The sequence below is a fragment of the Apostichopus japonicus genome, chromosome 1 (genome assembly GCF_037975245.1).
Source record: "Apostichopus japonicus isolate 1M-3 chromosome 1, ASM3797524v1, whole genome shotgun sequence".
Classification (NCBI taxonomy): domain Eukaryota; kingdom Metazoa; phylum Echinodermata; class Holothuroidea; order Aspidochirotida; family Stichopodidae; genus Apostichopus; species Apostichopus japonicus.
The window spans coordinates 2,653,551-2,679,027 of record NC_092561.1 but is presented as its reverse complement, the minus strand read 5'-3'; the positions used below and the strand labels follow the sequence as shown (position 1 = coordinate 2,679,027).

Sequence of the window (25,477 nt, the reverse complement as noted above, 5' to 3'; positions counted from 1 at the left end):
CTGCACATCATGGATGTTCCACGCATTGGACAGCACACTAATGTGTATGAATGTATGTAGCCTATGTGCTAATAAACTCCTTCTATTTAATAATATTATCATCTAGGCTATACTTGTAGCAATAGGACCGATAAATGAAATCATATAAGAAATTTAAACTAGGACCAATACTATATGAAGTGTGATTTGAGTACAGTACTTACGGTATTTATCAGGTTGATGCCCTCATAGGACTCAACTGATTCCGCTGCGCCAAGAGTGGCACTTCACACACCATGTCAGGTGATTATATATAGGGGTTTGTGTTAACAAAAGTCACCCAGTAGCCTAATTTATTACATGACACAAATTAGAGAGGGCGCCAAGCTTGGTATCCAACAAATTCATCGGTATTGTAGTGACAATATGCTGAAGGCCGCATTTTTTACGTAGCCTATGTGTATAACCAATAAATGCTATATCATAAAATATTAGGCATCAATAATTGGCAGGGAATTGATATGTTTCCAAATCATTTGTGTCCTGATGCTGGGAATGGGAAAATGTACAGTATGTGTTGTCGCGTTCGCGGATAAGGCGATAGGAAAAGAAAATGTCGGAAGAGCAGTCGAGCGGTATTACTTATATTTATTCTCTATGAACCTTATATGAAAAAAAATGTGTGAGAAATAGTAATATAATGTTTATTTACTGAGTTACTACAAAGCAATACCTCCTAGACTGCTGGTCAGTGCCAGTACAAATACCTAATCAGACTACGGTACCTCTGAGAGTCTTTCGGTGTACTACTAATGGGCGAATACTACCTTGACGCTAGCTATCCGAGTCTGTGAACCCCGAACCACAAGTGAACTGCTAAGCGGAATTTCACCCCCTTTTATGCATTTTTGATACTACCGTCATACAATGAAATACGTTAAACAGTCTGTCAATTTGGCCGATGTAGGGAACAGTTTAACATTTGGCCAAGTTTGGCCGATTTAGGGACTAATTAAAGAATTAGCCAATATCGGCCGATGTAGGGAATAGTTAAAGAATTAGGCAAAAATGAACCTCTGCCGAATTTGTCCCTTCAAGGGCAGCTCACGACAGATACGCTATTGTTTTGAAACGCAAGTTTGATGACCTTCATGACCTCAAATTCTACAAAGAACAATAGAAGGAAAACATCGCTCTCCCAACCGGTCAGTCGGCCACTGCATTTCTAGACTTAATACAAACAAAGTGACAAATTATTAGCTATGCTACACGCTTACTATGCCTACTTTGAAGTATAAATTTGAGGGCGCTTTGACCGTTGCAAAGTACCCCTTAATTTCAATGGTTATAAAAAATATATAGTGCATAACATATGACCATATTAATCAATTGAAAATGTATCGCATAGTATATTTTATTGTTATAGTAACAATACATAAAGTATATAACAGAAAATATAAACTGTTAATTGCCAGTTCTCTAAGTCTACTACTAACTGATCAATGTTAATAATCAAAACACCCTCATTAACCAACACCTTTATGCATATACAGTTTAAGTATATTATCATGGTATTTAAATAGACCTCCCCCTCTCCAATACTTGACATTCAATTTTTACTTCAATAAATCATCACATACTATCAAAATCATTGATACATTTGATTTAATTAACATTGAATAAATAACATAACATCGTCGATATGCAGTGTTGTTAGACACACATATTTTTTTTGGGGTCCACAGTTGGTCTCCTAGACCTCAATGGGAATGCTTTGAAGACTGTGATTTCTTCGTGAATGTATATTTGAAAATTTTGTTTATTTTCTAATGGTTGGCAATTCAGATAAAAAGATCTTTACACATCACTATACACAATTTGAAAAAAACTTCAAATTGTTCTGAATAATTGCTTTACACATTAAACTACCATCTCGACTCCATACATGGTTAAAATTTTACACACTAATACTAAACTATACTAGCGAAGCTACGATATAAAATACATTCAAAAACGATTCCGCTGTAATATTTCTACGACTGTTTCTACAGCTCCTACTCTTCATCTTTACATTTGTGTCAATAATTAACACCTAATTTAAAAAAAAAATAACAGAAAAAAGTTTATTCATGATATATGAAACGAAAGGTTAACTTCATTCATAGTTCAAAAAGTTGGATTCATTTATAATCAACTTAGACGTAGATATACTTCCGTAGATATTGTACTACATTGTATCTATCAAATTGCATTTTTCATATTGAGAGTAATTTAATATTTAAGGATAGCTGGAGTGGTCGGGTTTTTGGTGAAAGACGTTGTAGTATAGACTCATATCAATTCACAGCAACTTATGAACTGCAGTTATATTTGTCTTTCTGATACTGATTGATTTACATTTTTAACAGTAGTCATAAACTAGCGTATACTATATTACGATATTAATAAACATCAATAAAACCAGTGATGTTTTACATATCCCTGATAGAACTCCTAACCGAAATTAACATGTGAACCCCTCACTGTTCAACAGGGGCAATGAATTAAATAACATTTAACTGAATGTATTACCATGGAAGTGTAACCGTATTTGGTATTACAATGATCTCATCAATGGTTGACGCTGAGAGTAACAAACTTTACTGTGGAAATTAAAAGAAGAATGTTTTGCTAGATTTCACGTCCGTATCTTGTGACATTAATGACAATACGATTGCTTAATTAGAATTAATAAAAAATTGAAAAATATAATATGACGTACGGACTACTTCGTGGAATGAATTAATAATAAGTTGTTTTCACCGTTTCTAGAGTCATTGAAGGAAGGTAAAGGAAAAGTATTATCAATTTGCTCAACAAAACGAAACAAAGAACAAAGAAAAGAATAGAAATGGTGAAATTGACACATACAAACCGTCCTGTATTAAAAACTAGTAATACATCGAATAAGTAATATTTACAGCAAAAAACAAAACTGTTAGCAAACTGCTGATCCACTACAGAGCCTGTGTAAGAGAATGTGTCTAAGTAAGTAGGCCTGACGTTTCGATCTTCTTCAGAGGCTGAAGCCTCTGAAAGCCTTCTTCAGCATCTGAAGAAGATCCTGTTAGGTTCTAAACGTCAGGGCCACTTACTTTTACACAAGTAATAATTACGTAAAATTCATACAACTGTGACAATCCCGTAATAGCACTTAAAACGATGGAGCTTGTTTTGTAAAACGTATACAAGAAGATAGTATGGTAGTTTTCATTCTTTTGTACAGGTTATTATAAATTATTGACACATGTAACTGTTCTTGGAGTTGTGTGTTCTCTCCTTTATTTGCCTTTTAATGAACTGGCCTCGTAATCAGACTGTCGGATTCTACAAATATTAAAAGAGTCAAAAAATTAGTCCGTCTATGTCAAGTGAAAGGAATTGAAAAGCAAATGTTGTGTAAATCCCGCTTTTCTAAAGAAAAGCTAAAAATCACCTCCTAACAATATTATCAAGGGGTTGTTAGGGCCCTAACACGTTTCAACACCTACACGCTTTGTTTGGGTTACCATTTCTTGTACACCATGAACGCAACCTGATGATTATGGAACGGCATTTTAGGAGCAGCACCGGCATCCCTTCCTCAGTATCATATGGAAGTAATTGATTAAAGAGAGGCAGAGGTAAATAACTGAAGAGGAGTCTTATGGGAGAAAGCAAAGCGTGAGCAAGAGGGGATGGGAAGAAAGTTGTATAACAGGATGCTGCTACGTCATTGACAACAATAGTCCCATCCATCGTCATTGGACAATACGCTCCTCGACATACCTCGTAAGTTACTGAGGTAACTTTGTCAGGCATCATCACACCATCTTGTAATGTAAATATGACGCTACCAAAGGAAACGTCCTTAGCTGCGACGTTACTACCAAGACTACCAACAGGTAATAAATGACCTGGTGAAATATGTAGGTCTTTACCTGAAGATGTTTGCAACCGGACGAAGGTATTATTTTCATCTTCTCTTGCATGAGAAATGAGATAGACCTTATCATAGAATAGAAGCCCATTCTCGTCAAAGACTAGAATTTCGTCATCTACTCTCACGTTGGATATTTTTGCGATGCCTCTCTCTTTGATTCTAACTTCAGTGGAACCCGCAAAGCATCTCCCAGCCTCATTCTTACATTCCTCAATAACTTTGTTTTGCTCTTTGATTTGTTTAATTATTTCAGCTTTTACTTCATCGAATCCTAAAGACTGCATCTGTGCAGTTGTCAGGTGTCCACACACTTTATCACAGACATCTGAAGGAACCTCACCTCTACCTATCTGTGCTTCCATTTCTGTTAATTCACTTGTAGTCTTACCTGTTAAGTATGATTTCAGTTTTTGTTTAATTACTGTTGAAATGATACTGAAGGCACTGTTCCTTAATTCTTCCCTTTCCTGCAAACGCTTTGCCTCCCTTTGTTGTTGTCGTTTATCGAACAGGATTCCCAAGACACTCTGCAGCAAATTGTTATTCTGCTGTAAGAAAAAACTGGATACTTCCATGATACTAATATCAGAACCTTCAATTTGACTTCCCACAAGTTCAGTAAATAATGGTTTCCAATGACCTGGACCAGAGTCATTCATGTCCGTCAAGTCAGTTTTTAGGTCATCTAACTCTTTGTCAGTTTTACCTTCCAAACTGACATAAAGGTTTTCTTTTAAGGTTTCCATGATTCCGTTTAATTTCTGTTCTCTTTGGACCTGGTGCAGTTGCTTTGACTGTTCTTCAAGACTTTCTATTAACACTTTACCATCTATATATCCTTGGATTTGAGTAGGATTTTCAAAAAACGTTGCCTGAATAAATTGTTCAATGTGTTGACGTTCAACATTCACTTTGGATGACTCAAGAGCCGCAAATATTGTATTAGTACAATCATCAGGCAGTTGCTTGTGTCTAATTATCTGTTCTAGTGCTTGTTTTGACTGTTGTGTTAAGTAGTTACTTACCAATGGTATTACAATGCTCTGCATTTTATTAATCTCCTCCTTTCCTTTCAGCCGCTCTCTTCTCTTTTCGTATTCTAATTGTTGTATCGTCTCTTGAATTTTCACGTCTTTTAACTTTGCAATGAAGACTTCATTTTCCTGAATGAAGTTTTCTACGTATATCTTGACATCTTCACTTGTGATGAAAGGTAATTGCTTCACCCCAGACCTGATCATGATGTGTAGTATCTCCTTCCTTACCTTTGGAAGTATGTTGTCGAGTTGTTTCTCTGTTAAATGCTTCAGATATTTCTGCAAAAGAAACTCACGCAACCTGGTTTTCATAAAGGTCAATTCGGTTTCCCTGGCGACACGTCTCTCTCGTTCTGCCTCTTGTTGCTCGACTCTTGCCTTGGCTTTTTCAAACGCCTTGTTGGAATACACAGACCCTTTGTTGTCGTATATCATTTGAGCTAAACAACAAAGGAGTTTCTGACGATGTTTCTCTGTCAGAAAGTCATCTTCAAAGCAATTCTCAACGGCTATTATTCGATTGCTGACATGCTTAAGTAGATCCCCAAACTTGCCCCCATCTTTCCTTTCCTGTGTAACGTACTGACGCAACGACTGCTTGTCCTTAGAACCAAATTTTGCACGAGCGTAGGTCAGAACTACGAGGCAATTCTGATAAACACTCTTGCCAAGGATGTTCTGTACGGGTACAATATGAAACATTCAATGAAAGTTGCATACATGAGAACATCTTTTATGAGTTACAAATACATATTCAACATGTAACAATCATTTACGCTACGATAATAAATATCGGCGTGGCTATGTTGAACTGTGGAGGAAATAAATACTTAGAAACTGGCACACCACTCGTCAACGATAATAATTTGCGCACTATGCAACGGTCTTAGTCATTATTTCATTATGTCCATAATGTCGTCTCATTCTTTGTTTCTCATTACTTTGCTTTTGTGCCACACACGCATTCACTTAAACCCAAACTTTGCATTCAAACAGTGGTTTACACGCTTGCTCTTTCGTGGAACTTTCTATAGACTGAAATAAACCATCCGCTGAGAGTTGCAAACACTTCTTGATAATCGAACTTACCTCAATGGCGTTAATGGTGTCTTGTTCCTCCTCGGTGAATCTAGCTGTAGAACTCAAAACCAGCAGAAATAGATGGATTCCTCCCTTAAAGTTGATCATTGTTTTCGCTATTTCAAGCACCAAATCTTCATTTTGAAAATCTTTGGCCGTGTCAAAAAGACCAGGTGTGTCAATGACTGTAATATTAAATCTATCCTCCTTCAGGTTTTTCATGCTAATTGTCTTAGTCACCGACGCACTGGTGCCACTTTCTTTGAAATAAGGTTTCCCGATAAGTGTGTTTCCAGAGGCGCTTTTACCGGACCCAGTTTTCCCAATCAAAAGTATATTAATTTTTTCAGGAATATCTGTGTACTTTCCTATGTTGTCATATTTGCAGCTGAAGTAATAAAATTTCTCTTCTAAGGCTTTCCATCTTTCGATCTGCTTCATTCCATCGGCTTGTCTCTACAATGAAAATATTATAAAAATATGATGAAAATATGTATAATGAAAATATTATGTATAGAATCTAAAATCAATTTGCGAATGTCATAAAATCTCCTTCTCCCAACTCTTTTACAAGTCTTAATTTCTTCCTAACGCACATGGTCAATATACTATAAGCTGACAAAACCGTATTACCGGAACGTCGTAATGTTTATACCTTTCCTCCACATACCAACACAACACATTGTCGACAAAACGTCAAGGGAACGCAGAGAATTGCATCATTTAGACATTAAACAACATTATTTCGAAATAGCCAATGGTTATGTTTCTCATCAGGTGAGATGATAACCCACAGGTCTATTTAAATATCTTCACAGTATCATTTCACAAACCTCTAAATGTGAAATAAATTTGTGTTTAACTCACAATTTCAGCTATCCCCTGCCCTGCTTAATGCTCATATTCTACATATCTTCACTACGATTGTTATCCTTATTTTCATTTTAACTGAAGAGTCTGCAGGAATAAATTCCCTGCAATTTCCTAACAGGTCTCAAAGTATCCAGTTTATTGTTCTTGAAGATTAATTTAAAAACCAGAATGGAAATGATTTGAAATGTATCTTCACATAATAAATACCGTTAAACCCTGTAATTCTTCTTCAACAGCCTGTAAATTCTTGTCCATTTCTTCTGCTAGATGTTCCGAACCTTCACAAACCCCTAAGTACTCTCTGAAAATTCGGTATGCCTTTTCGCCCCTCTTTTTGACGATTTTTACAAACTCCATGACTTTTTCTTTCTCTGTAACTTTGGCGTTGATTTTCTCTTCGTCTATGTCTTTAAGAATTTCTTTACTTTTGAGATGAATAATTGCAGGCATGACATCAAGATCCTCAGTCAAAAACTCTAGCGTCCTGTCTAAGGTCTTCCGTTTTGCTGTAGGCATAGCCATCTTTGAATATTATTTCGCAATTACCAAAGAAATTCTTTGAATAAAAAAAGAAACACAATAGTGATTAAAAATAGATCAGAAGTGACAGAATGTTCGTAACATAACAATGCAAATACTCAAGTTCACCCGATACACACAGAGAACACAGTAACCAGTGTAAATCTCAAATTGTTGTACCAAAGAAAACTCTGGATCGTGATACATCGGTAGCATGTGCTATTTGGATTACAGTAAGAACTGAGGATATGTGTAATTCCAACAAATCAAGTTGTTGTGATTTACAGTAGTTACTGTAATGTATGTGTGAATCGGATGTCAAGTTTGAACAACTTTATTAGAACTAGGCAGGCTACTAATATTATACTCAAACCTAGGCCCTACTAAAAGAAACAGTAGAATGAAGTTGTTTGAGGAAGCTGAGCGATGGAACACTTTTACCTTCTATATTGTATATCAAATTCAGCAATAATCTTGCTTCCAAAATCCTACACGTCCTGTGATAAACCTAATGCAGAGGAAGAATTAATCAAGTCGAGAATAAAACAACCGGTATCACTTAGCCTAGCTACTACTATATAACAGGATTAGTGTGCACTATGTATATGTATAGACTACATACATCAGTATACTGCTGCCGGACATATAGGGCTAAACAAATAATTGCAGGCCTTTGGGCAGTTATTTTACGACACTTTGCCAAAGTGGAAGAAGCACACAAGTGCTTATGGTTACAACTTCAACTTTTCAACTCAAATTTGGAATCTAAAACTAAACATGGAGTAGGAGCATGTGTGACACCGGTGACACCGTCACTGTCTAGTCGAACATATTCATTACTAAATTCACATCTAGGCGTGGTCTAGCTCCTGTAATGAGAACGATTTTTTTTTTCCAAAATGCATTCATTTTACCGTTTTTAATTCGTTTCCGTTATGGTTTAACAACTATCACTGTCATTATTAGTCATCAATTGGCATATTTCATTCATGTACAAAACCGGTAGTACGTTTTGAAAAATAACGAAAACATAAGACGATCCATTATCTTATGCATTTCCTTTTTCGAAACGCACGTAATCACTTAAATAAGTAAACATATATTGATGTCAGAGTTGAAAACTGACATCAAGATTTTATGTTTTGCTCCTTTTTATTACACTTTTTGCTTGTGTTACCCTTGGAGAGGATATGACTTATTTTTTTAAACATATAGTGGTTCTGAAGCTTACAATGCTTTGAATCTATAAATAGTTATGTACCCCTATTTTGAGGTATAAACGTTGGCAATAGACATGCAGGAATTTCAAGTCAAACTTCACGTCTTATAGTTTCCAATTGAACTATGACTTCTGTGAAAATTCTTTCATGATTTACGACTGAATATGAGTCGCCTTTGTAATTGTAGTAGTTGACCTTTGAGTAGTGCCTATAACGGAAGTTATTTATGTTTTAAGTCTATATACTACGCAGTGCAACATAACACAGGTTTGGCGTTGCTTTGAAGTGACAACGAATGTGTACAATTCGAAAAATTTCAAGAGCGTTGACTCTGCTACTTTTTCAAGCTCTGCATGGTACCAGCGGGGTATGAATATCCGTTTTATGGGGACCTGCAACAAATGAGCGGTCAGACTTATGGCGGGCCATCAGTCGTAAATCGTGGGGTATCGACATATACCGATTTAAATCGACATATACCAATTTAAATCAATGATATGTAAAATAAATCGGTATATGTCAATTTAAATCGACATCTACCATTTTAAATCGATGATATGTCGAATTAAGTCGGTAAAAGTCAATTTCCGTAGACTTATACCAGTTTCTAGCAACTCAAATTGACTTAAACCTATTTAAATCGACATATCATCGATTGAGCTCTTTAACATATTCCAAATCCCGATTTTGGTGACGATTGACATGTGGAGATACATCATGTGGAGATACATGTCGATTTAAACTGGTATAAGTCGAATTAAATTGGTATATGTCGATTTAAATTGACATATACTGATTTAATTCGACATATCATCGATTTAAACTGGTATATGTCGATATAAATTGACATATACCGATTTATTTTACTTATCATCGATTTAAATTGGTATATGTCGATTTAAATCGATGATATGTCGAATTAAACTTGTATATGTCGATTTAAATCAATGATATGTAGAATAAAACTAGTATAAATCGATTTAAATCGGTACTGAGAAGTCATTTTAAGCTGCTGGAAACTGCTATAATTCGAAGAAAATTGGTATATGTCGATATAAAACGGTATAAGTCGATTCCCCACGATTTGAGACTGATGGCCCGCCATACAGATTCTCTCCTTTATCACTTTATTGACTAGTTACCTTGCCCGTTTTCCAGCAATATACATATCTTTTTACGCCTTATGTCTTTAAATTTGTAAAGCATTGCTTCTCGCTGTGATTCCAAAACATGTAGTAATGTATTTACAGTATAATGCGTAGACACACGAAAAAAAACCTCCGAATAGTAGTCCCCTCATTTGATGGTTGTACTTTTGGCTAAGATCATGTGTAGTATCTGTTCCAATTTCGATGGGAATGGTGATACACACCTGACAATGATCACACAGTCACAGTCCCGATGCAAGGGGACTGGGGTTGAGAGCGGATCAGTCGTTCGGTAGTTTGGTTTCGTGCCCAGGTTCTTCCCTGGGCGACTTTTCCTTAACAAAAAGTATTATAAAACTAACCAAACACAGTCGTGCATCTTTATACGTCGCATAGTGCAATAAAAAACTCCGAATAGTAGTTCCCTGAATTGAATGACGAGGGTTGTATAAGCTTTCAATCGGTGCCACAGCCTATACCTACTGCATATCCAGATTCACTTTCTATAAAACTAGTCAAGCAAAACCGTGCAATTGTATAGGCCTATACTACAATGCAACTATGTTAACTATACTAAGCGTTCGTACCAAGCCTAGTCTTTGATGGTTGTTTGTACATTCGCAATGGCAGATTTGATTACGTTTTCACAACCTTATATCACCATGTTATCTTCTATTTGTACTTAATAAAGGTCGATAATCAGTTAATTAAGTAATTCACATAAATGGATAGCCTGTCATGTAAATTTCTGGCACTAAGTGAGGTAAAACGTAGTACTTACAGCTTCATGCTTCCTCCTTTCAAAGCTAACGTGTTGGCTACATTCACAGCACAGTACTGATGTCATCACTAACTGCATAGTATTTGAGTATATACAGGAGTTCAACAAGCACTCACCTCATAATCACTCATCCGGGACAAATATTCTAGCACGGGAGACGGCAGAGACAGCGGAAATACCCTGCAGCCTGCAAATAGCATTTTCTACGGAGCCTGAAACTGACCATTGTCGTTATATTATTTAATGTGTCATTCATTCTGTTCAATTCTTTACGTCCTTCTTTAACTAGGGTTTACGTTACTCTCGCTTTCGACAGAGTTATTTCAAATAGTGCAATATTTTATAAGCTCTACAAAAAACACTGTCATTTGTTTAACAATATGCCGCCCAAGACATTCATCACGCATATTTGACGGAGAGCGTTTAACATGACACACTTAACTTTCAAGATAACCTTTCTGCCTTCATGAACAGACAAACAGCCTTAGAGAGGTTGCAGATTGTTGTTTTTATTATTGTGAGAAAATAAATCCTCTGTTTCTTTTCTAAACTAACCATTTCCATGCTCTATTCGTGTCTGAATGTATCTCGCGGTACATTGTTCCAGCTACAACCCCCTATCTGACGAATCGACTAACCATTTTCATGCTCTATTATTGTCTGGTTTATGTCTTGCGTGAAATCGCCATATTTCTAAAGTTACTGGCTTCAGAGGAGCATCATAGCACCTTTGTTTTAATAAGTCAATTACTGCATGTAAAATATGCTTGCCTTTACTGTGGTCATCCACCATGTAGAATACTGCTGATACAGGCTCATTAAAATGCCGAGTTTCCACAATGGCCTTTTCTACAAAAGATATAGACAAGATAGCTTATTGCATCATGCCTTTTGGCTAAGATCATGTGTAGTATCTGTGCCCTTTCGAGGGGAGTTGTGATGCACACCTGACGATGATCACACAGTCACAGTCCCGATGCAAGGGGACTGGGAAGAGAGCGGATCAGTCGTTAGGTAGGTTCTTTCCTGGGCGACTTTTTCTAAAAAAGTATCATAAGGTGGCAAGGGGCTCAGTCGTAATTTAACCACTTTAAACTAGGCACAAGCTGCTACGCAAGTATCACTACGCTATCGTGTATGGGGGTAGTACGGTAGGTTAGTACAAAGTGCTAGTATTTACGCGATGGATCGTTTCATAGCCAGTCTAAACACATCAGTAAGGGATATAGCGCTAACAGAGGCTAAATTTCAAGCAGTAGTACACAAATCTCGACTGAGTCTAAAATCTCTCATTGACTGCACGTATAACTAATCTAAAAAAAACCTAAGTCCGTGATCACTGAGAGGTTGACAAAATTCCCTCCCCCACGGGAAAACGCCTTTCGCTACCAAATTTATACAACGTTTAGAGGGTGTATACGAAATATATCACAACACCCTCACCGGGCTAATTCCCTTGTTTTATAGGTGCAAGGGACCAGGGGTCCGTCAAGCAAGTCAACTTTGACAATTTTACACCCATTGACTTTGGACGTAAAACGCTCGAGTTTGTGAAGAGTCCCTTGTGAACCATAAATCAACAGCGCTCAATTCAGTTATGTTCATTTATTATTCATATCAAAGTAAAAACATGTTTAGGTTTGCTCCGTCACATACTGTTTCAACTTTAGTGTGCTTTAGAACAGATTAAAATTTTGGACATTCTTTTCCATTCGCGCATATATAATGTTAATTTTTCCTCTAAAAATGCTGAATAGTTCATTTCTGTTAATAAATATTGACTTTGTAAACACACAAAAATTGTCATGATTTTTATTTCACGTAGTTTCAGATTTTCGTTCAATAGACAAAGTTTTCCAACAGTCTTCATATTGATATTTCATAATCTCATTATCTGTATTTGGTCTTTATGGAATGCAAATTATTCACGTTTCTGAAGAAATTTGCTGTTGACTTTTAGTAGAGTAGTACACTGAAATGCTGGTTAGTACATTAAAAATAACTTTTGCCAAAACCGTCTTAGCTGCCACTTATTTTAACAAAATATTTGGAATTTGGAATCTCCTCTTATCTTCCGGAAATGTCGTATTTGTTTTCGGAAAAAGTTCACACGACCCGTTTTTCAATATTATCCCGTGTGGGTTATTTTCATAAAAATATTAGAAAGTGCATTAATGTAATAAATTGAAAGTATTTGCAACCACCTCCATTGGTCATTTTAAATGTAAACTAAAAACATATCTTTCCAAGCATGCTTTCAACGTCTTATCTGTTCTGTTTTTTTTTTTTGTATCTCTTATGCGTTTTCTTCATTTTGTTTTTCTCTATTCTTCTTTTAGTGTACAGCGCAACATGATACTTTTTTTTTTTATAGATGTGGCGCTTCCTAAATGTTATTATAACTATTTTTACTATAATTATTATTCATCTTAACATCGTAGGAACATATTTCAAATGGTAATTCCTTCTTCCATTCGCGGTATGAAATCAGAACTCGAAAAGTGTAAATTATCTCCCCGCGACTGAGAAGTGTAATACAATTATTTTACATGTCTTATATTCGGCCTGCAGAATATTAAGCCTGAGATTTTTCATCTCTCTGCTGTATTGATTCTTGTAGTTTATTCTGCAATTTTAACAATGGTAAGTTCTCATGTTAAATATATCGAACAAACCGTCTACCGATAATGATTAACAACCCCCCCCCCCCCCAAAAAAAAATCCTATAAAAAACAAACAAGGAATCCAAATAAAAACAAAGAATGAAAGACAGTGCATGCATTTACGGATGTTATAATATTGGTCAGTGTTGAGTACGTTGTTTCAATTAATAAGGATCTTTTACTATTCATATGTTGATGACTTAATTTGAATGTTATTCATTCAATATAATAGCCAATCGTGCTACATTCCAATGCAGACCAAGGATTTGATTAACGTTATATAGTTGTCGTTGTATTTACCCAGTGGCATAGGAAGGTACTTTTGAGTGGGGGCTGAAGACTGATGGCCGGCCTTGGGGAGGGGGACACCCACTCCATTTTGTATATAATTTTGCATTTTCACCTGGCCTTAGATGCAATTTGGTGCTCCAAATGAGATTTTGTTCTCATTTGGAAATGAAAAAGGGGTTTTCTGACTTGCGAAGCGGGGGAGGGGGGCGGAATGATACTTCCGCCCCTACATATTTTTCACTGGGGGGCTGGCGCCCACCCAGCCCCCCGGTTCCTACGCCCTTGCATTTACCTGTCTGTCAATTAAGTTACTTTGTGATGGTTAGGTTTGTTCCCGGGGACCGACACTACATTCATCATTAAATGGTAGGCATTCACAGGCAACCACTACTATATATTTCTTTAAGTTTTCTTGCGTTGAAATCTGTGTTTTCATGATCACCGAGCACATTCTCATTGTCAACATTACTTCATTACTCCACTTAAACGACGTAAATCTTGGCAGGTTAAACATCACCATTGATGAGAGGAAATAAATTTGCATAATTGGTAACGTGATAGAGGTATGCACTTCATGAATAAAATATATGCAGCATTAATGCGAATATACTTGGTCATTAATAACACGTTTATCGGGGCACTTAAAATTAATATATATGCGTGCATTATGCCCAACACATGTTGTTAAAACGCTACCCAACCTTAGCAGGTTTTGCAGATTCGACTGACGGAGGGGGGCTAAGCCTAAATGCATTTGAACGGTCCACGTACATTTTGTGGATGCGCCTCACGATATCGACATGATGTTACAAAGAATTTGCAAAGGTAATCACGAACGCTTTATTGAATACTTTTCAGTCACAAAAACTCAAATACTGCACCTATGAGATTTAAGTCTGTACCAAATTCTTTCTAGCAATAATAATGTCGATATGTCGACTAATACACATTCCTATAGACTGAATAGGTATTGACAAACCATCACTATGACATGATTATCTCAAAAGTCCTTTATCAGATACGCAGTGTACGGAATCACAGGGAGTGCAGGTCGGGCATTATTTACGATAATATACATATATGACCTTATACCAATTAACCATACCGTACCCTTACCTCGTTACTCAATGACAAAAGAAGCATTCCGTGCAACACTTCGTCCTCTTACAATGTATACTATGAAATGCATATATATGATACTACCAAGTTAAGTTGCCGTCGAAATCTTAAAACATTCACTAGTAAACACGTTCTTATAGGAAAATGCCCAAATTTATCAAAGCTAATGTAAACCCTTGGAGTGAACTCGTTTAGAATATCCCCGATTAAATATACACTTGAAATCATCCTAGTGGAAAGTCACGATTGAATATCTAGGTTCTGTGATATCTTGCGACTTGAAAAGACAGTTTGTCTTCAGTATCAATAAATCCTTCGAGAAAACGTTCTGATACTGGACCAAATGGTATTGAAGCATACAGTTGTCAAATCACTTCATCTATACAAGGTGGAATATTCAAGACCATTGTAGTATTTTCCCCATCGATGGCTTTAAAAGTAGTTTAGAACATCCGGAGATGAATTGTTGCTGCACAAACCCGGGACGAAACATCATTCTAAATCTTACATACAAAACGTACGGTTGATCACTGTTCTAGTATCAAAATCACAATGTTAAAGTATTGAATCACACTTCTGCAGAAACTATATTTGTAAAAAAAAAATGGTGTATCCTCAGTACGGATGATAATATATTTAGTTTCGTATCCCTGTCGAATCAAATAAGCCTAGTTACACGAAAGACGTTTGTTATTGTCAGTGACTTAAGTTGTGTCTCCGCAAGAGATGTGTTCACCCAAAAAAAAGCTGACTTTTTCATGGTTTATTTTCAACTGGGGGTTGATCTTGATGACAAGACTCTCCTTCACATTGCCCCTCTTCAGACCATTTTGACTTTTCATCGTTCTTCTGTCTCAATTCTTGTAATTCTTCTGCAATTAAACCAAACAAAAATTATTGCGAATCGAAGTGTTACCGAACAGTACAATAAAATAAAACAAAACCATAAAAAGTGAAATACTTCTGAAAGGAAACAATGTCCTCGTATACTACCTACCGTTGTCCTGCGTTAGACGACATGCATGGTATATATAATGTGAAGAGCACCGACAAGAGAAAATAAAATTCAATAAGGGTCACTATATACATAGTAAGGGATTAGAATCGTAATTGTTGCAATGCATGACTCGTTCTGGATTCACTGTAGATAACCCTTCATCGAAATCGTTCCTATATCCTATGGTCAAATTGATTGTATCCACGAGCAAGCGCTGAGAAAGCATTTTATAAATTTAGCTCAAGCTAAAATTGAGTGCATATACCTCTACTCTTATACGTACTACTGCTACCAGTCCCCTTTCCACATCTTGCAGTATAATTTGTTTCGTGAGATGGTAAGCAAACGTGGTCTCTTTTCTTTCTTCGTTCTTATTGAAGATTCCTCTAAAGAAGATTAAATCAGAAAGATCTCAATGACATTACTTACTGAATGCTTCGTTCAAGGGCGGCAAAACATGTTCTTTGAAGTAACATTCACTTCTCTTCATATGAACATTGTTCAAAGCGGGAGTAAAATCTTTAAACAATTCTTCTCCTTTGGTAAACTTAGGCCAAACCGGAAGTGACGAATCTTCGCCAACCTTTGGTGCGTTCGGATCTCTGCACGAATGAAAATTGAAGTTATAATATCATCACAAAATGAATCATTCTGGCAAAGTTATATGGTTATGTAACGAGGTATTATGGCAGGGCCGGCCACTGGTTTGCGGAAATATTACAAACCTCGAGGTCATTTGACAACATATACTTGCTCCCACTCGCTTTTAAGTTTTGCAAGCACAACCCCAAACTAGAAAGTCGCAAAAATCTGTTCAGCCTCCGATAATGTTTGCCAACTTTTGTTAAGTGATGATCTCCTGTGTACAGTTCATGGATCTATTAGACCACATTGATGTGCATAAATGTGACACGTATTAATTTGCTGTCTTACCCTGTTCGTAAAAAATTCGCATAGTAATTCATCGCTTTTCGTGATAGTTCTTTTTCCTCATCTTTGAAAAGATTCCTGTCTTCTTCTTCAAAAACGAAACCCCAAACATATTGACAATCGTCGCCATGGCCAGCTCCCGCCCATTTGATGTCCATAACGTTCTTAGAGGGGACGTACGTCATAGTATGTCGATACACATTCATGGAAGTAGATAATCCTCTTGCGAATTGGGACTGTGAGCACATGAATGTCCGATCACCTAAGAATTGTGATGCTTCGTGAAAGAAATCGTCTCGATTTTCATCAAGCAAGACGCTATGGTCTGGAGCATAGATTAACTTGATGAGGTCATAGAGTGCCGGATCTATATATTCACCGTAGAGCACAGAAATAGCAGTACCGAAAGTTGTAGAATTAACTACTGGTCTCACTTCTTTGTCTAAATTCAACGAGTGGAGAAATACAGTCCCTTCATCGCCGCTAGTACCCATGATGGCACTTTCTCCATAAACCTTGCCTTCTTCTACCAATGTCACAGGGTGATCTGGGAGGAAATCTCCGTCGATGATTGGAATAGGTGGGAGCAATCGGGGGTTCCCTAACTCTGCACCAACCTAGAAGGAAATGATGAGAGCAAAATGCTGCATTAAAGCATTTCAAATACTGACACAACCATCACCGAAGGTAAAGGTGGTACGAAATTACCGGTTGGAAGAGGAGAGGACATGTGGCCATTAAGTAACATTCTTATTCGGTAGGTTACCGTGGTAAGGTTTGGGGAAGAAAAACGTAGGAACGCGTTGGTAAGTTGACCAAACGTTTGTCTTGCGTGGTTGTGCCACGACGGTAGCGTCTTGTTCATTGGCATTTAAAGATAACAGAAGGGCAAAGAGCTTTCTTGACGATTTTTTTTTATTCCGTGGAGGCGATAACATCTACCTTTTACAATCTTATCTCTTACTTTGCTCCTCAAATTATAGCGATATGCCTGCACGTGGTTATTGTTAGAATATAAATTTACCAGCGGCAATTATCATTTTGAGAGCAAATCACAGCAACTGGCCGAGGAAAACTCGTCATATGTGAGACATTCCACAGGCTTGTGATTCAATATTTTAACGGTAGGTACTGCTATTGTGGGCTGATTTAATTCATATGATGCCCTGTGTGCCAGGCAAATGGCTTCAAACCAAGGTTACAAAGTTCGATGCTATAAATACTCTGACAAATAAGTTAACCATTATTGGCATCAACGTCCTAAAGTTTTCACCACAATTTCAATTAAATTGTAAACTACATACAATGTCTATGAAAGGAAGAGAGAGCACGGCAAGATACGGATTGTTTGAGAACTTACATGGTTTATTTTGTTAAGAACCTCCTCAGCTGGGGCGACCAAAAGACAGTTTAACAACTTGACATCATCTTGGGTATCTTCTGGACTGCATCCTAACAATTTAGCAAACGCTTTGACCTCTTGCCTTTTTGCCTCCACTGAAGCACTTATGATCTCATTCATGTCAAACGGAGATCCACTCTGAACATAGAATAAATAAGTAAGAAAGTATAACACACAGCTCTTTCCAAAGGTTTTGTATGTATATTAAGATCTATCATGAAGTTTGATAATTAAAAAAAAGCACATGTCTCCAGTGTTCGACTTTTCCGGTATCGCATCGCAAAATGCGATCCAAAACGACAAACTTGCGAGACGTTTCCAAATCAGCATCGCACATTGTGCCGATTTGTGCGATACAAATTCCTAGTCAGATTTGGGAGCAAACACTCAAACCTTAACTTACGAACTGTCGATCACAATGTAGAAGTTATAATTTATTGAGTTTATACTCAATGTACAACTTATTCACTGGACCGTATAGCGAAAAAAATCCCTGAAAAAATAATATCCTACCATAGTTAAGTGTAAAGCAAATAGCCTGACCACCTCGGCGGTTACGGATCTCACGTAACTAAAAGGTTCCCTGGCAGCGTGCCAAAAAAATGTTAACAAACAGGTGTTACACAGGGGATGAGCTCACAGTGTTGGGAAGGTACCTGGGCAAATTCGCAGCACATGTACCGTGGTACAGTAGTTGGGTATAGGGTTAAACACTGCAGTTGTAAAAATGTACGCATAGTGCACGCTATTCATTGTTAGGCAGTCTAGAAACGGGGCTTTGCTGAACGTTGTTTGTTTCATAATATGGGAAGTTTTGTAAGTTGCACTTTTTAAAGATTGAAAGACAGATTAAATCTCTTTTCATTTTATAACATAATATAGCTACTTTAACTTGTCATTTTAAAATTTTCATCAGTTTCGTGACAATTTAAATAAAAAAAGTTGTCAGTATTTTGCATCCTCAACTGCGAATTTTTTCATCGCCAGACATCGCAAAAAATGACAACAATTTTCGGGGGCTTTCGCCCCAGGATCCCCGCGAGGGGTTCTACCCCATGACCCCACCATAGCCCTAAGACGGGCCCCTGGACACCACGCCTTTATGCTCGCACGTTACGCGTGCTAGGCAGGCGAACACCGGCGGGAAATCGGCAGTGTGTTGACGGGAAATTGAACAAGGTTTTCCAACACTGCTGAACTGTGCAGTTACTGTATGCATCATGTTCAAGGTTTTCACGGAGGCCTTTGAGGAAATGAATGGTTAGTACAGTGTATATATGCTGCACTAATGCTGTGTGTAGGCCAAGGTTCACGAAGGTCATTGGTTATATTCGCGCGCCATAGAAGTGTTTTTAAATGTTACGAAGAGTCAGGTTTCCATGGATATTAATCGAAAATGAATCTGAATTTAACTGACGCTAAAGAAATGGATCGTCTTGGGCAGATTAACAAATCATTGCAAGTATAAATAAGTACAGGTAGCTCTGCTGTTAAAAAGTAAAGTTCAATATCGGTTTGCTGTTATCGGCAATTAGGCAAAATTTTACCGATACCGATATGCTGCCGACATTGCAAATATCGGCCGATACCGATATTGAAAACGATTATCGTAGCAACACTAGTATAAATAGTAATAATAAACAAACATTTTCTAGTTAATACATTGATCGCCAACATTTGGTCCGTTTTGTGGTAATTTCAAAACTGCTATTCAATATTGGGGAACTGCTATGCAACAAAAATATTGTATAGCAATTGTCGAAATTTGTTGCTATGCAATTTTTTGGCCATAAGTCGAACACTGCATGTCTCCATCTTAATCAATTTTATCGTAGCATATTAATAGCATCTGAAATTTTAGAATGGTCAGTATGATTTCTGTTTAAGGTGAGCATACTTGTGGGATTACTGCATTTAATATATAAGTAGTACATGTTTTTTGGTTACATAGTGTAATCACTGGCGTCTCACCTGCATGATACCATTTTTAAATAGTCCATTACTACCCGGAGATAACATGTGCAATCCGACGGCACCAGCACCAGCACTAATTCCAGCAAGGGTTACCATTTCTGGATCTCCACCGAATGCTGTCAAGGGTACAAATAAGCCAGCAAGATCTTTGTTACTCCAGTTGATTTTAGGATATGAATATCAACAAATAAGATATACGCATCTACTCACCTTGATACTTTCGATTCCATTATCAGTATGAGGTCAGAATAGCTTGTTTTTCCATTTTCTTGTTAACTTTTTTTTGGAAAGAATTTAGTTCGATACTTTACGTATATGATTTCGTCGTACAAACGAAATGCAAGTGTGTTTGTCACTATTTGAACAGATATTGATCCACGTTCCTTTTCGCGGAGAAGCCGTCTTCCTTTGTGTTTCATCATGCAACTCAGTAAGTCACGCAACTACTTAATCAAGAGGGACGGAACTCAGAGCCAACGGATGCCAACTTGGATTGCAGACTACATGAGTCACATGCAATCACTTTTATGAAAATATGGAAAGTATCCGTTTCATTGATAAGAAATGCCCCTTTTGTCAATAATAACATGTACCCACTTTTCTTTTTCTTAAGCTAACCAGAAAGCCAGTGGGCTTATTGTGATTCCTTGCCATTTGAGATTATAATCCCAAGCTTTCGTCATTGTTGATTAATTTGATCAACAAGGTTCTTTCACTGACTCTGGACCTACCTACTAAAATATGTTAACTTACCATGTTTACAAGCTATTTTTAGCAAAAATCAACTCAAGCCCTGCCCCATAATAAATGTGCATAATATCACATTGAACATACATTATCATGTACCCGCTATCTACCAACACCTTCACACAAAGTATGATTCAATTCTGAAAATGTTTACATTTGACCCTGTGACCTCATTAATATTCATAAGATGAGCACCAAAATCAATAGGGCTCTTCTACTCACTATGGCGTATATATGTACCTAGTATGACTTCAATCCAACTTGTCGTTGTTCAGTTACCGTGTTTACAAGCTATTTTAGTGGAAATCAACTTAAGCCCCGCCCCCGTAATAAATATGCATAATATCAACTTTAACATATATTATTTACCATGTACCCACTATCTACCAACACATTAATACCAAGTATGAATACATTCTGACTTTCGGTTGCGGAGTTATTAGCATTTGGAGATTTTCACGTTTGACCCCGTGACCTCATTATTATTCATGAGATGAGCACCAAAATCAATTGGGTTCTTCTACTCAAGATTTGTTATTGGAGTGTCGTATCACGCATGACGCATGTCACACGTCCCATTGCCCACCCACGTTTGTGTTCGGCCTCACAATATAGATTTCATGTAAGTTATGCCATTCCTTTTCACGTGGCTGAACAGAGCTACCAAGAACTCTCCATCATCCAATTATCTATCAACATAGTAACCGTACCCACCTGCAATATTTTCGTTCACCCACTTTAAAGCAAGCTGTTGATCTTTAAGTCCAAGATTAGCAGGAATAAGGTCATCAGCTGTCGAAGATACGATCAGATATGTCAAATCTGGACTGTTTACATCAACAGATATTAGATATATAGTTGTCTTTATTACTTATATAGAACAGTCATATTTAAGAACATATTAAATCAAATTTAACCATTGTTTAATAATAAATCGTGGCTCAATTTTATCAACATACCAGGCCATATTAAGCGGTAACCATTGTAGCTACCCAATCAAGTTAAGATATCAGACGTTTCAAGATAAGATCAGAAACATGTATTTGATGCCATATGATCAACCAGTAGGACGTTACTCTATCTGATTACACCAGTGTTCTCAGTTAATTTCATACGAGGGTAAGAGGTATGAAACATCGGAACTAGGTCTTAAATCAAGGGCCAACATACCCCGATTAGTGAAAAGAATTTGCTAATTTTTGTTTTGTTTATCTTGACTGGATTAACATTTTCGGCGGTCCTGCCTTACACAATCGATTACAAAACATTTACCTCTATACTCAAGCATTTTCAAGACATTGAAAGTGTCTCCATATTAAAGTACAAGTTTGCACCCCTCAGCACACCCTGCCCCACAAGGCACACAGTCATAACATGGAAGTACAGTATACTATACCCTCAAGATAATCATAAAACTATTAACATCAGGAGCTCTAGCAACTCCTTGTTTAAATCTAGACAATTCGGTGGATGAAATTGTTGCTAATAAGAAACGAAAGGATTAAATGATAAAAAAAAAAAAAAACATATACGCGTGGACAGTCATCTGTACTCGTTCTTACTGATTTCTGAGATTAGATTATAGCATTGGCAAATATAACATGACTTACCGGTTGTCAAGAATCCAAATACACCAAGCCTGTAGTTCATGGTTACCACAATGGCATTACCATAAGCAACAGTTGGCCTAAAACTTGCGTATGGCATGTTTCCAGCTCCTATAGTGAAACCTCCACCGTGGATCCCAAAGACTACAGGAGCTTTTTCTGGCTGTGTAATCAAACGAGATGTAATTTTATAGAGAAAGCGCATCATTTCCCTCATTTTGATTATTATTTACATACTTAATTATCTATATTCCATTTGTTTTTAAGGCTATGGAATAACATACCGACAGGCTGGCGACAGCATGTGTGATATAGTAATGTTCAAGTTACGTTTTTAAGAATGGCCATGCGATTGCTGAACGTTCTTAGGACACCATCCAATGCATTACAACCTTGCAGTAACGTCTTTGTATGTTATGTTAATTTACATAAACCACTCATACCACTACAACATTACGTAATGCTTCAAGGACAAACCTACTGGATCGTGTCGTCTGTGTTTACCATGAATATAAACCGACGCATATGGCAAGCCATGTGGGACAAACACCGCATAACCGCGTATTAATTCGAATTTATACGCGTATTAATTCGAATATATATGTGTTGTACATGTGTAAAGTTTCGCTTTTTGAAGCGATCTCGCGAGCCCGCCATAACATTTATCGTTGGTATTGGTAATTGTTGGTAATGTACACAGCAAGAGCGGAAATGTGTTTTCGAGTACATTCTAATTAATCCGTGCATATATTGTATTTAATCCCCATATGTATTCTATTTAATACGTGAATATATTCGAATTAAGACGTGTATATATTCGAATTAATACGCGGATATATTTGGGCCATATGATTGGCTAATAATATATACGCGTATATATTCCAAATAATACGCGTATAAATTACGATTAATACGCTGATATATTTATTATGCAGTGTTTGTCCCACATGGCTTGCCATAACCGTCTGCATCAACCTCCAGTGCAAGGGATTAGAACATAAAAGTTGTACTGTACGTATATGTAAAACCCCGAACATTAATGTATCTTGTCGTAACGTTTATTGTCCGTTCATATTAGGCAGTGGCGTAGGAAGGTACTTTTGAGTGGGGAGGGGGGGCTGAAGACTGATGACCGGCCTGGGGGAGGGGTCTAAGGGGAGGGGGTGGAATTTTTTTTGCATTTCCAGGTGGCCTCAGATGCAATTTGGTGCAATATAGCACACTTCAACACCCACTCCATTTTGTAATTAATTTTTGCACATTCACCTGGCCTTTGATGCAATTTGGTGCTCCAAATGAGATTTTTTTCTCATTTGGAAATGAAAAAGGGGTTTTCTGACTTGCGAAGCGGGGGGGGGGCGGGATGATACTTCCGCCCCCCATATATTTCACTGGGGGAGGTTGGCGCCCCCAGCCCCCCGGTTCCTACGCCCTTGCTGTTAGGCCAGAAAGATTGTATAATCTATTAAACTGTCGTGTATGAAGTTTAGTTACCGACAATACTGTAATGAACTGTCAGAAGGTTCATCTTTCTATAGAAGTTATATATTTTTACAGGCAAAACACGTTTGATTCTTTGCAGGCTTTAACGTACGTTATAAAGATGGGTCAATACAGCTGGAAAAAAAACCTTTCAAACTGTCATATAAAGGACAGTGGTTGAAGCTAATTGCTTCACAAAATTGTTGAAAAATTGTGTGCATCTTGTCGTATTTTGGATGGATATCATTTCAGCAGATTTGGTGGTACTTACTGAAATCTTTTACGTTATTGAACTTAATTTTAACACTCGAGATACGAAAAAGCATTGAGTTACGAAAAAGAGTTACGAAAACGAGATACGAAAAAGAATTGAGTTACACACTTACTCTAGGGTGAGGCACGGTCACATCTAGAAACAAGCAATCCTCGGACATTTCTTCGTTGGTCAATGGAATTTCTGTAAGTTTAGGATCCATCTGAACGCAAGACTTTCCAACCTCCGTAGCACTGAAAGGGCTCTCCAACTTGCCTCTCGCGACAGGATTCTTGAAACGGAGGTCTCCAACAGGGGGCTCCGCATATGGTATACCATAATAGATTTCCAACTTGGCGTGTGCTGGTAAATCATCGCTGTGGAATTCATCGTAGATTCCTACAAGTTCAGTACCATCTTTGAGGGTCACTTTAGGCTGTTGGTCGTCCGCCGATCTGACGGGCGACACCACGAAAACACAAAGAAGAAAGGCAGCTAACTTAAGCCGTGACATCCTGGCGTATGTATTCCTGCCTAGTGTTGTAAGTACGCTTTTAGTCCAACTGTATAACTGTTTATTACTATGCACCCGGTCTGGGTATGGTTTGCTGATTTCGATTTGCCGAGTACTGCCTGCCGAACACAGTACACTCACGGTACGATACGCACACACTGTATGGTCGGTTTTATCATGGAGCTATAGCTCCTTGTTTATATATACAACCAGAAGCACGTTATGTTAATTTACACTGTGTGCACAATTGGACCTAAACTGTGTACTAATTGATCCGTTGCGTAATAATACCGAAGGTAAAGCAAACACCAAATATGGTAGGAGTTGCAGCAGCTAAGAACTATGTCATCCATAAAAGGAATGAAAACCTAAGAGAAAAGTGATATTCAGGTCAGAGTGTAAAGTGGAAGATATGGTGACGTATACACGTCAGTTGAAACTCACAGGTTGGACTTTATAGTTGAAATGAGCTCATCAAGTAAGATTGATTGTTGCTCAACACGAAAGCCAATGTGTACAGGCTCCGCCCCTTATGTTAATGGTGTTTTCAAACGTTGTAAAGTGGTCTCAGTATTGCTAATAGTGCTAATCATTTCATTTCATGTGAAGCGATGAATTTGTGTAGGGGAGAGGTGTTCGGGGCCTAGCGTGGAGGAGGAACGACCATGATCTTCAATCTTACTTTTCTGATAGATTCACCAATGCTAAACTTATTGAGTTACATGACGTATTTAAAAATTGTTCATGATTGTTTCGAGTGCTGATGGCTGAGTTGAGTTTTGAAACTTTCCCTACCGAGAGAACACGAGCTACCAAAGTTGATCGTGAATTAGTCACTTTTCCTTTTAATTTGTTCTTTGTTGCTCATGATATGTTGTGTAACAAAATACATGCAGGAAT

The 25,477-nt window shown here is 37.4% G+C and overlaps 2 protein-coding genes across 4 annotated transcripts; both read right to left on the bottom strand.

The window, feature by feature from the left end:
- Positions 1-610: 610 nt before the first annotated feature.
- On the bottom strand, positions 611-10,755 carry LOC139980487 (uncharacterized). Of its 3 annotated transcripts, none has more exons than XM_071992332.1 (5): positions 10,599-10,755; positions 7,138-7,486; positions 6,067-6,513; positions 4,966-5,655; positions 611-2,621 (listed from the first exon to the last, which is right to left on the bottom strand). In XM_071992332.1, the coding sequence occupies exons 2-5, from the start codon at positions 7,450-7,452 to the stop codon at positions 2,619-2,621; spliced, it is 1,455 nt and encodes a 484-aa protein (XP_071848433.1). In that variant the 5' UTR covers positions 7,453-7,486; positions 10,599-10,755; the 3' UTR covers positions 611-2,618. The 3 variants fall into 3 exon arrangements, with proteins under 3 accessions (XP_071848433.1, XP_071848354.1, XP_071848271.1); XM_071992253.1 differs by adding an exon at positions 7,891-7,957 and having other exon boundaries at positions 611-5,655; positions 10,599-10,684; XM_071992170.1 differs by having other exon boundaries at positions 611-5,655.
- Positions 10,756-14,379: 3,624 nt separating this feature from the next.
- LOC139980010 (acetylcholinesterase-like) lies at positions 14,380-25,025 on the bottom strand. The gene is made up of 8 exons (XM_071991392.1): positions 24,197-25,025; positions 22,332-22,491; positions 21,436-21,513; positions 19,972-20,090; positions 17,959-18,138; positions 16,602-17,215; positions 16,098-16,270; positions 14,380-15,543 (listed from the first exon to the last, which is right to left on the bottom strand). The coding sequence occupies exons 1-8, from the start codon at positions 24,575-24,577 to the stop codon at positions 15,428-15,430; spliced, it is 1,821 nt and encodes a 606-aa protein (XP_071847493.1). The 5' UTR covers positions 24,578-25,025; the 3' UTR covers positions 14,380-15,427.
- Positions 25,026-25,477: the final 452 nt, after the last annotated feature.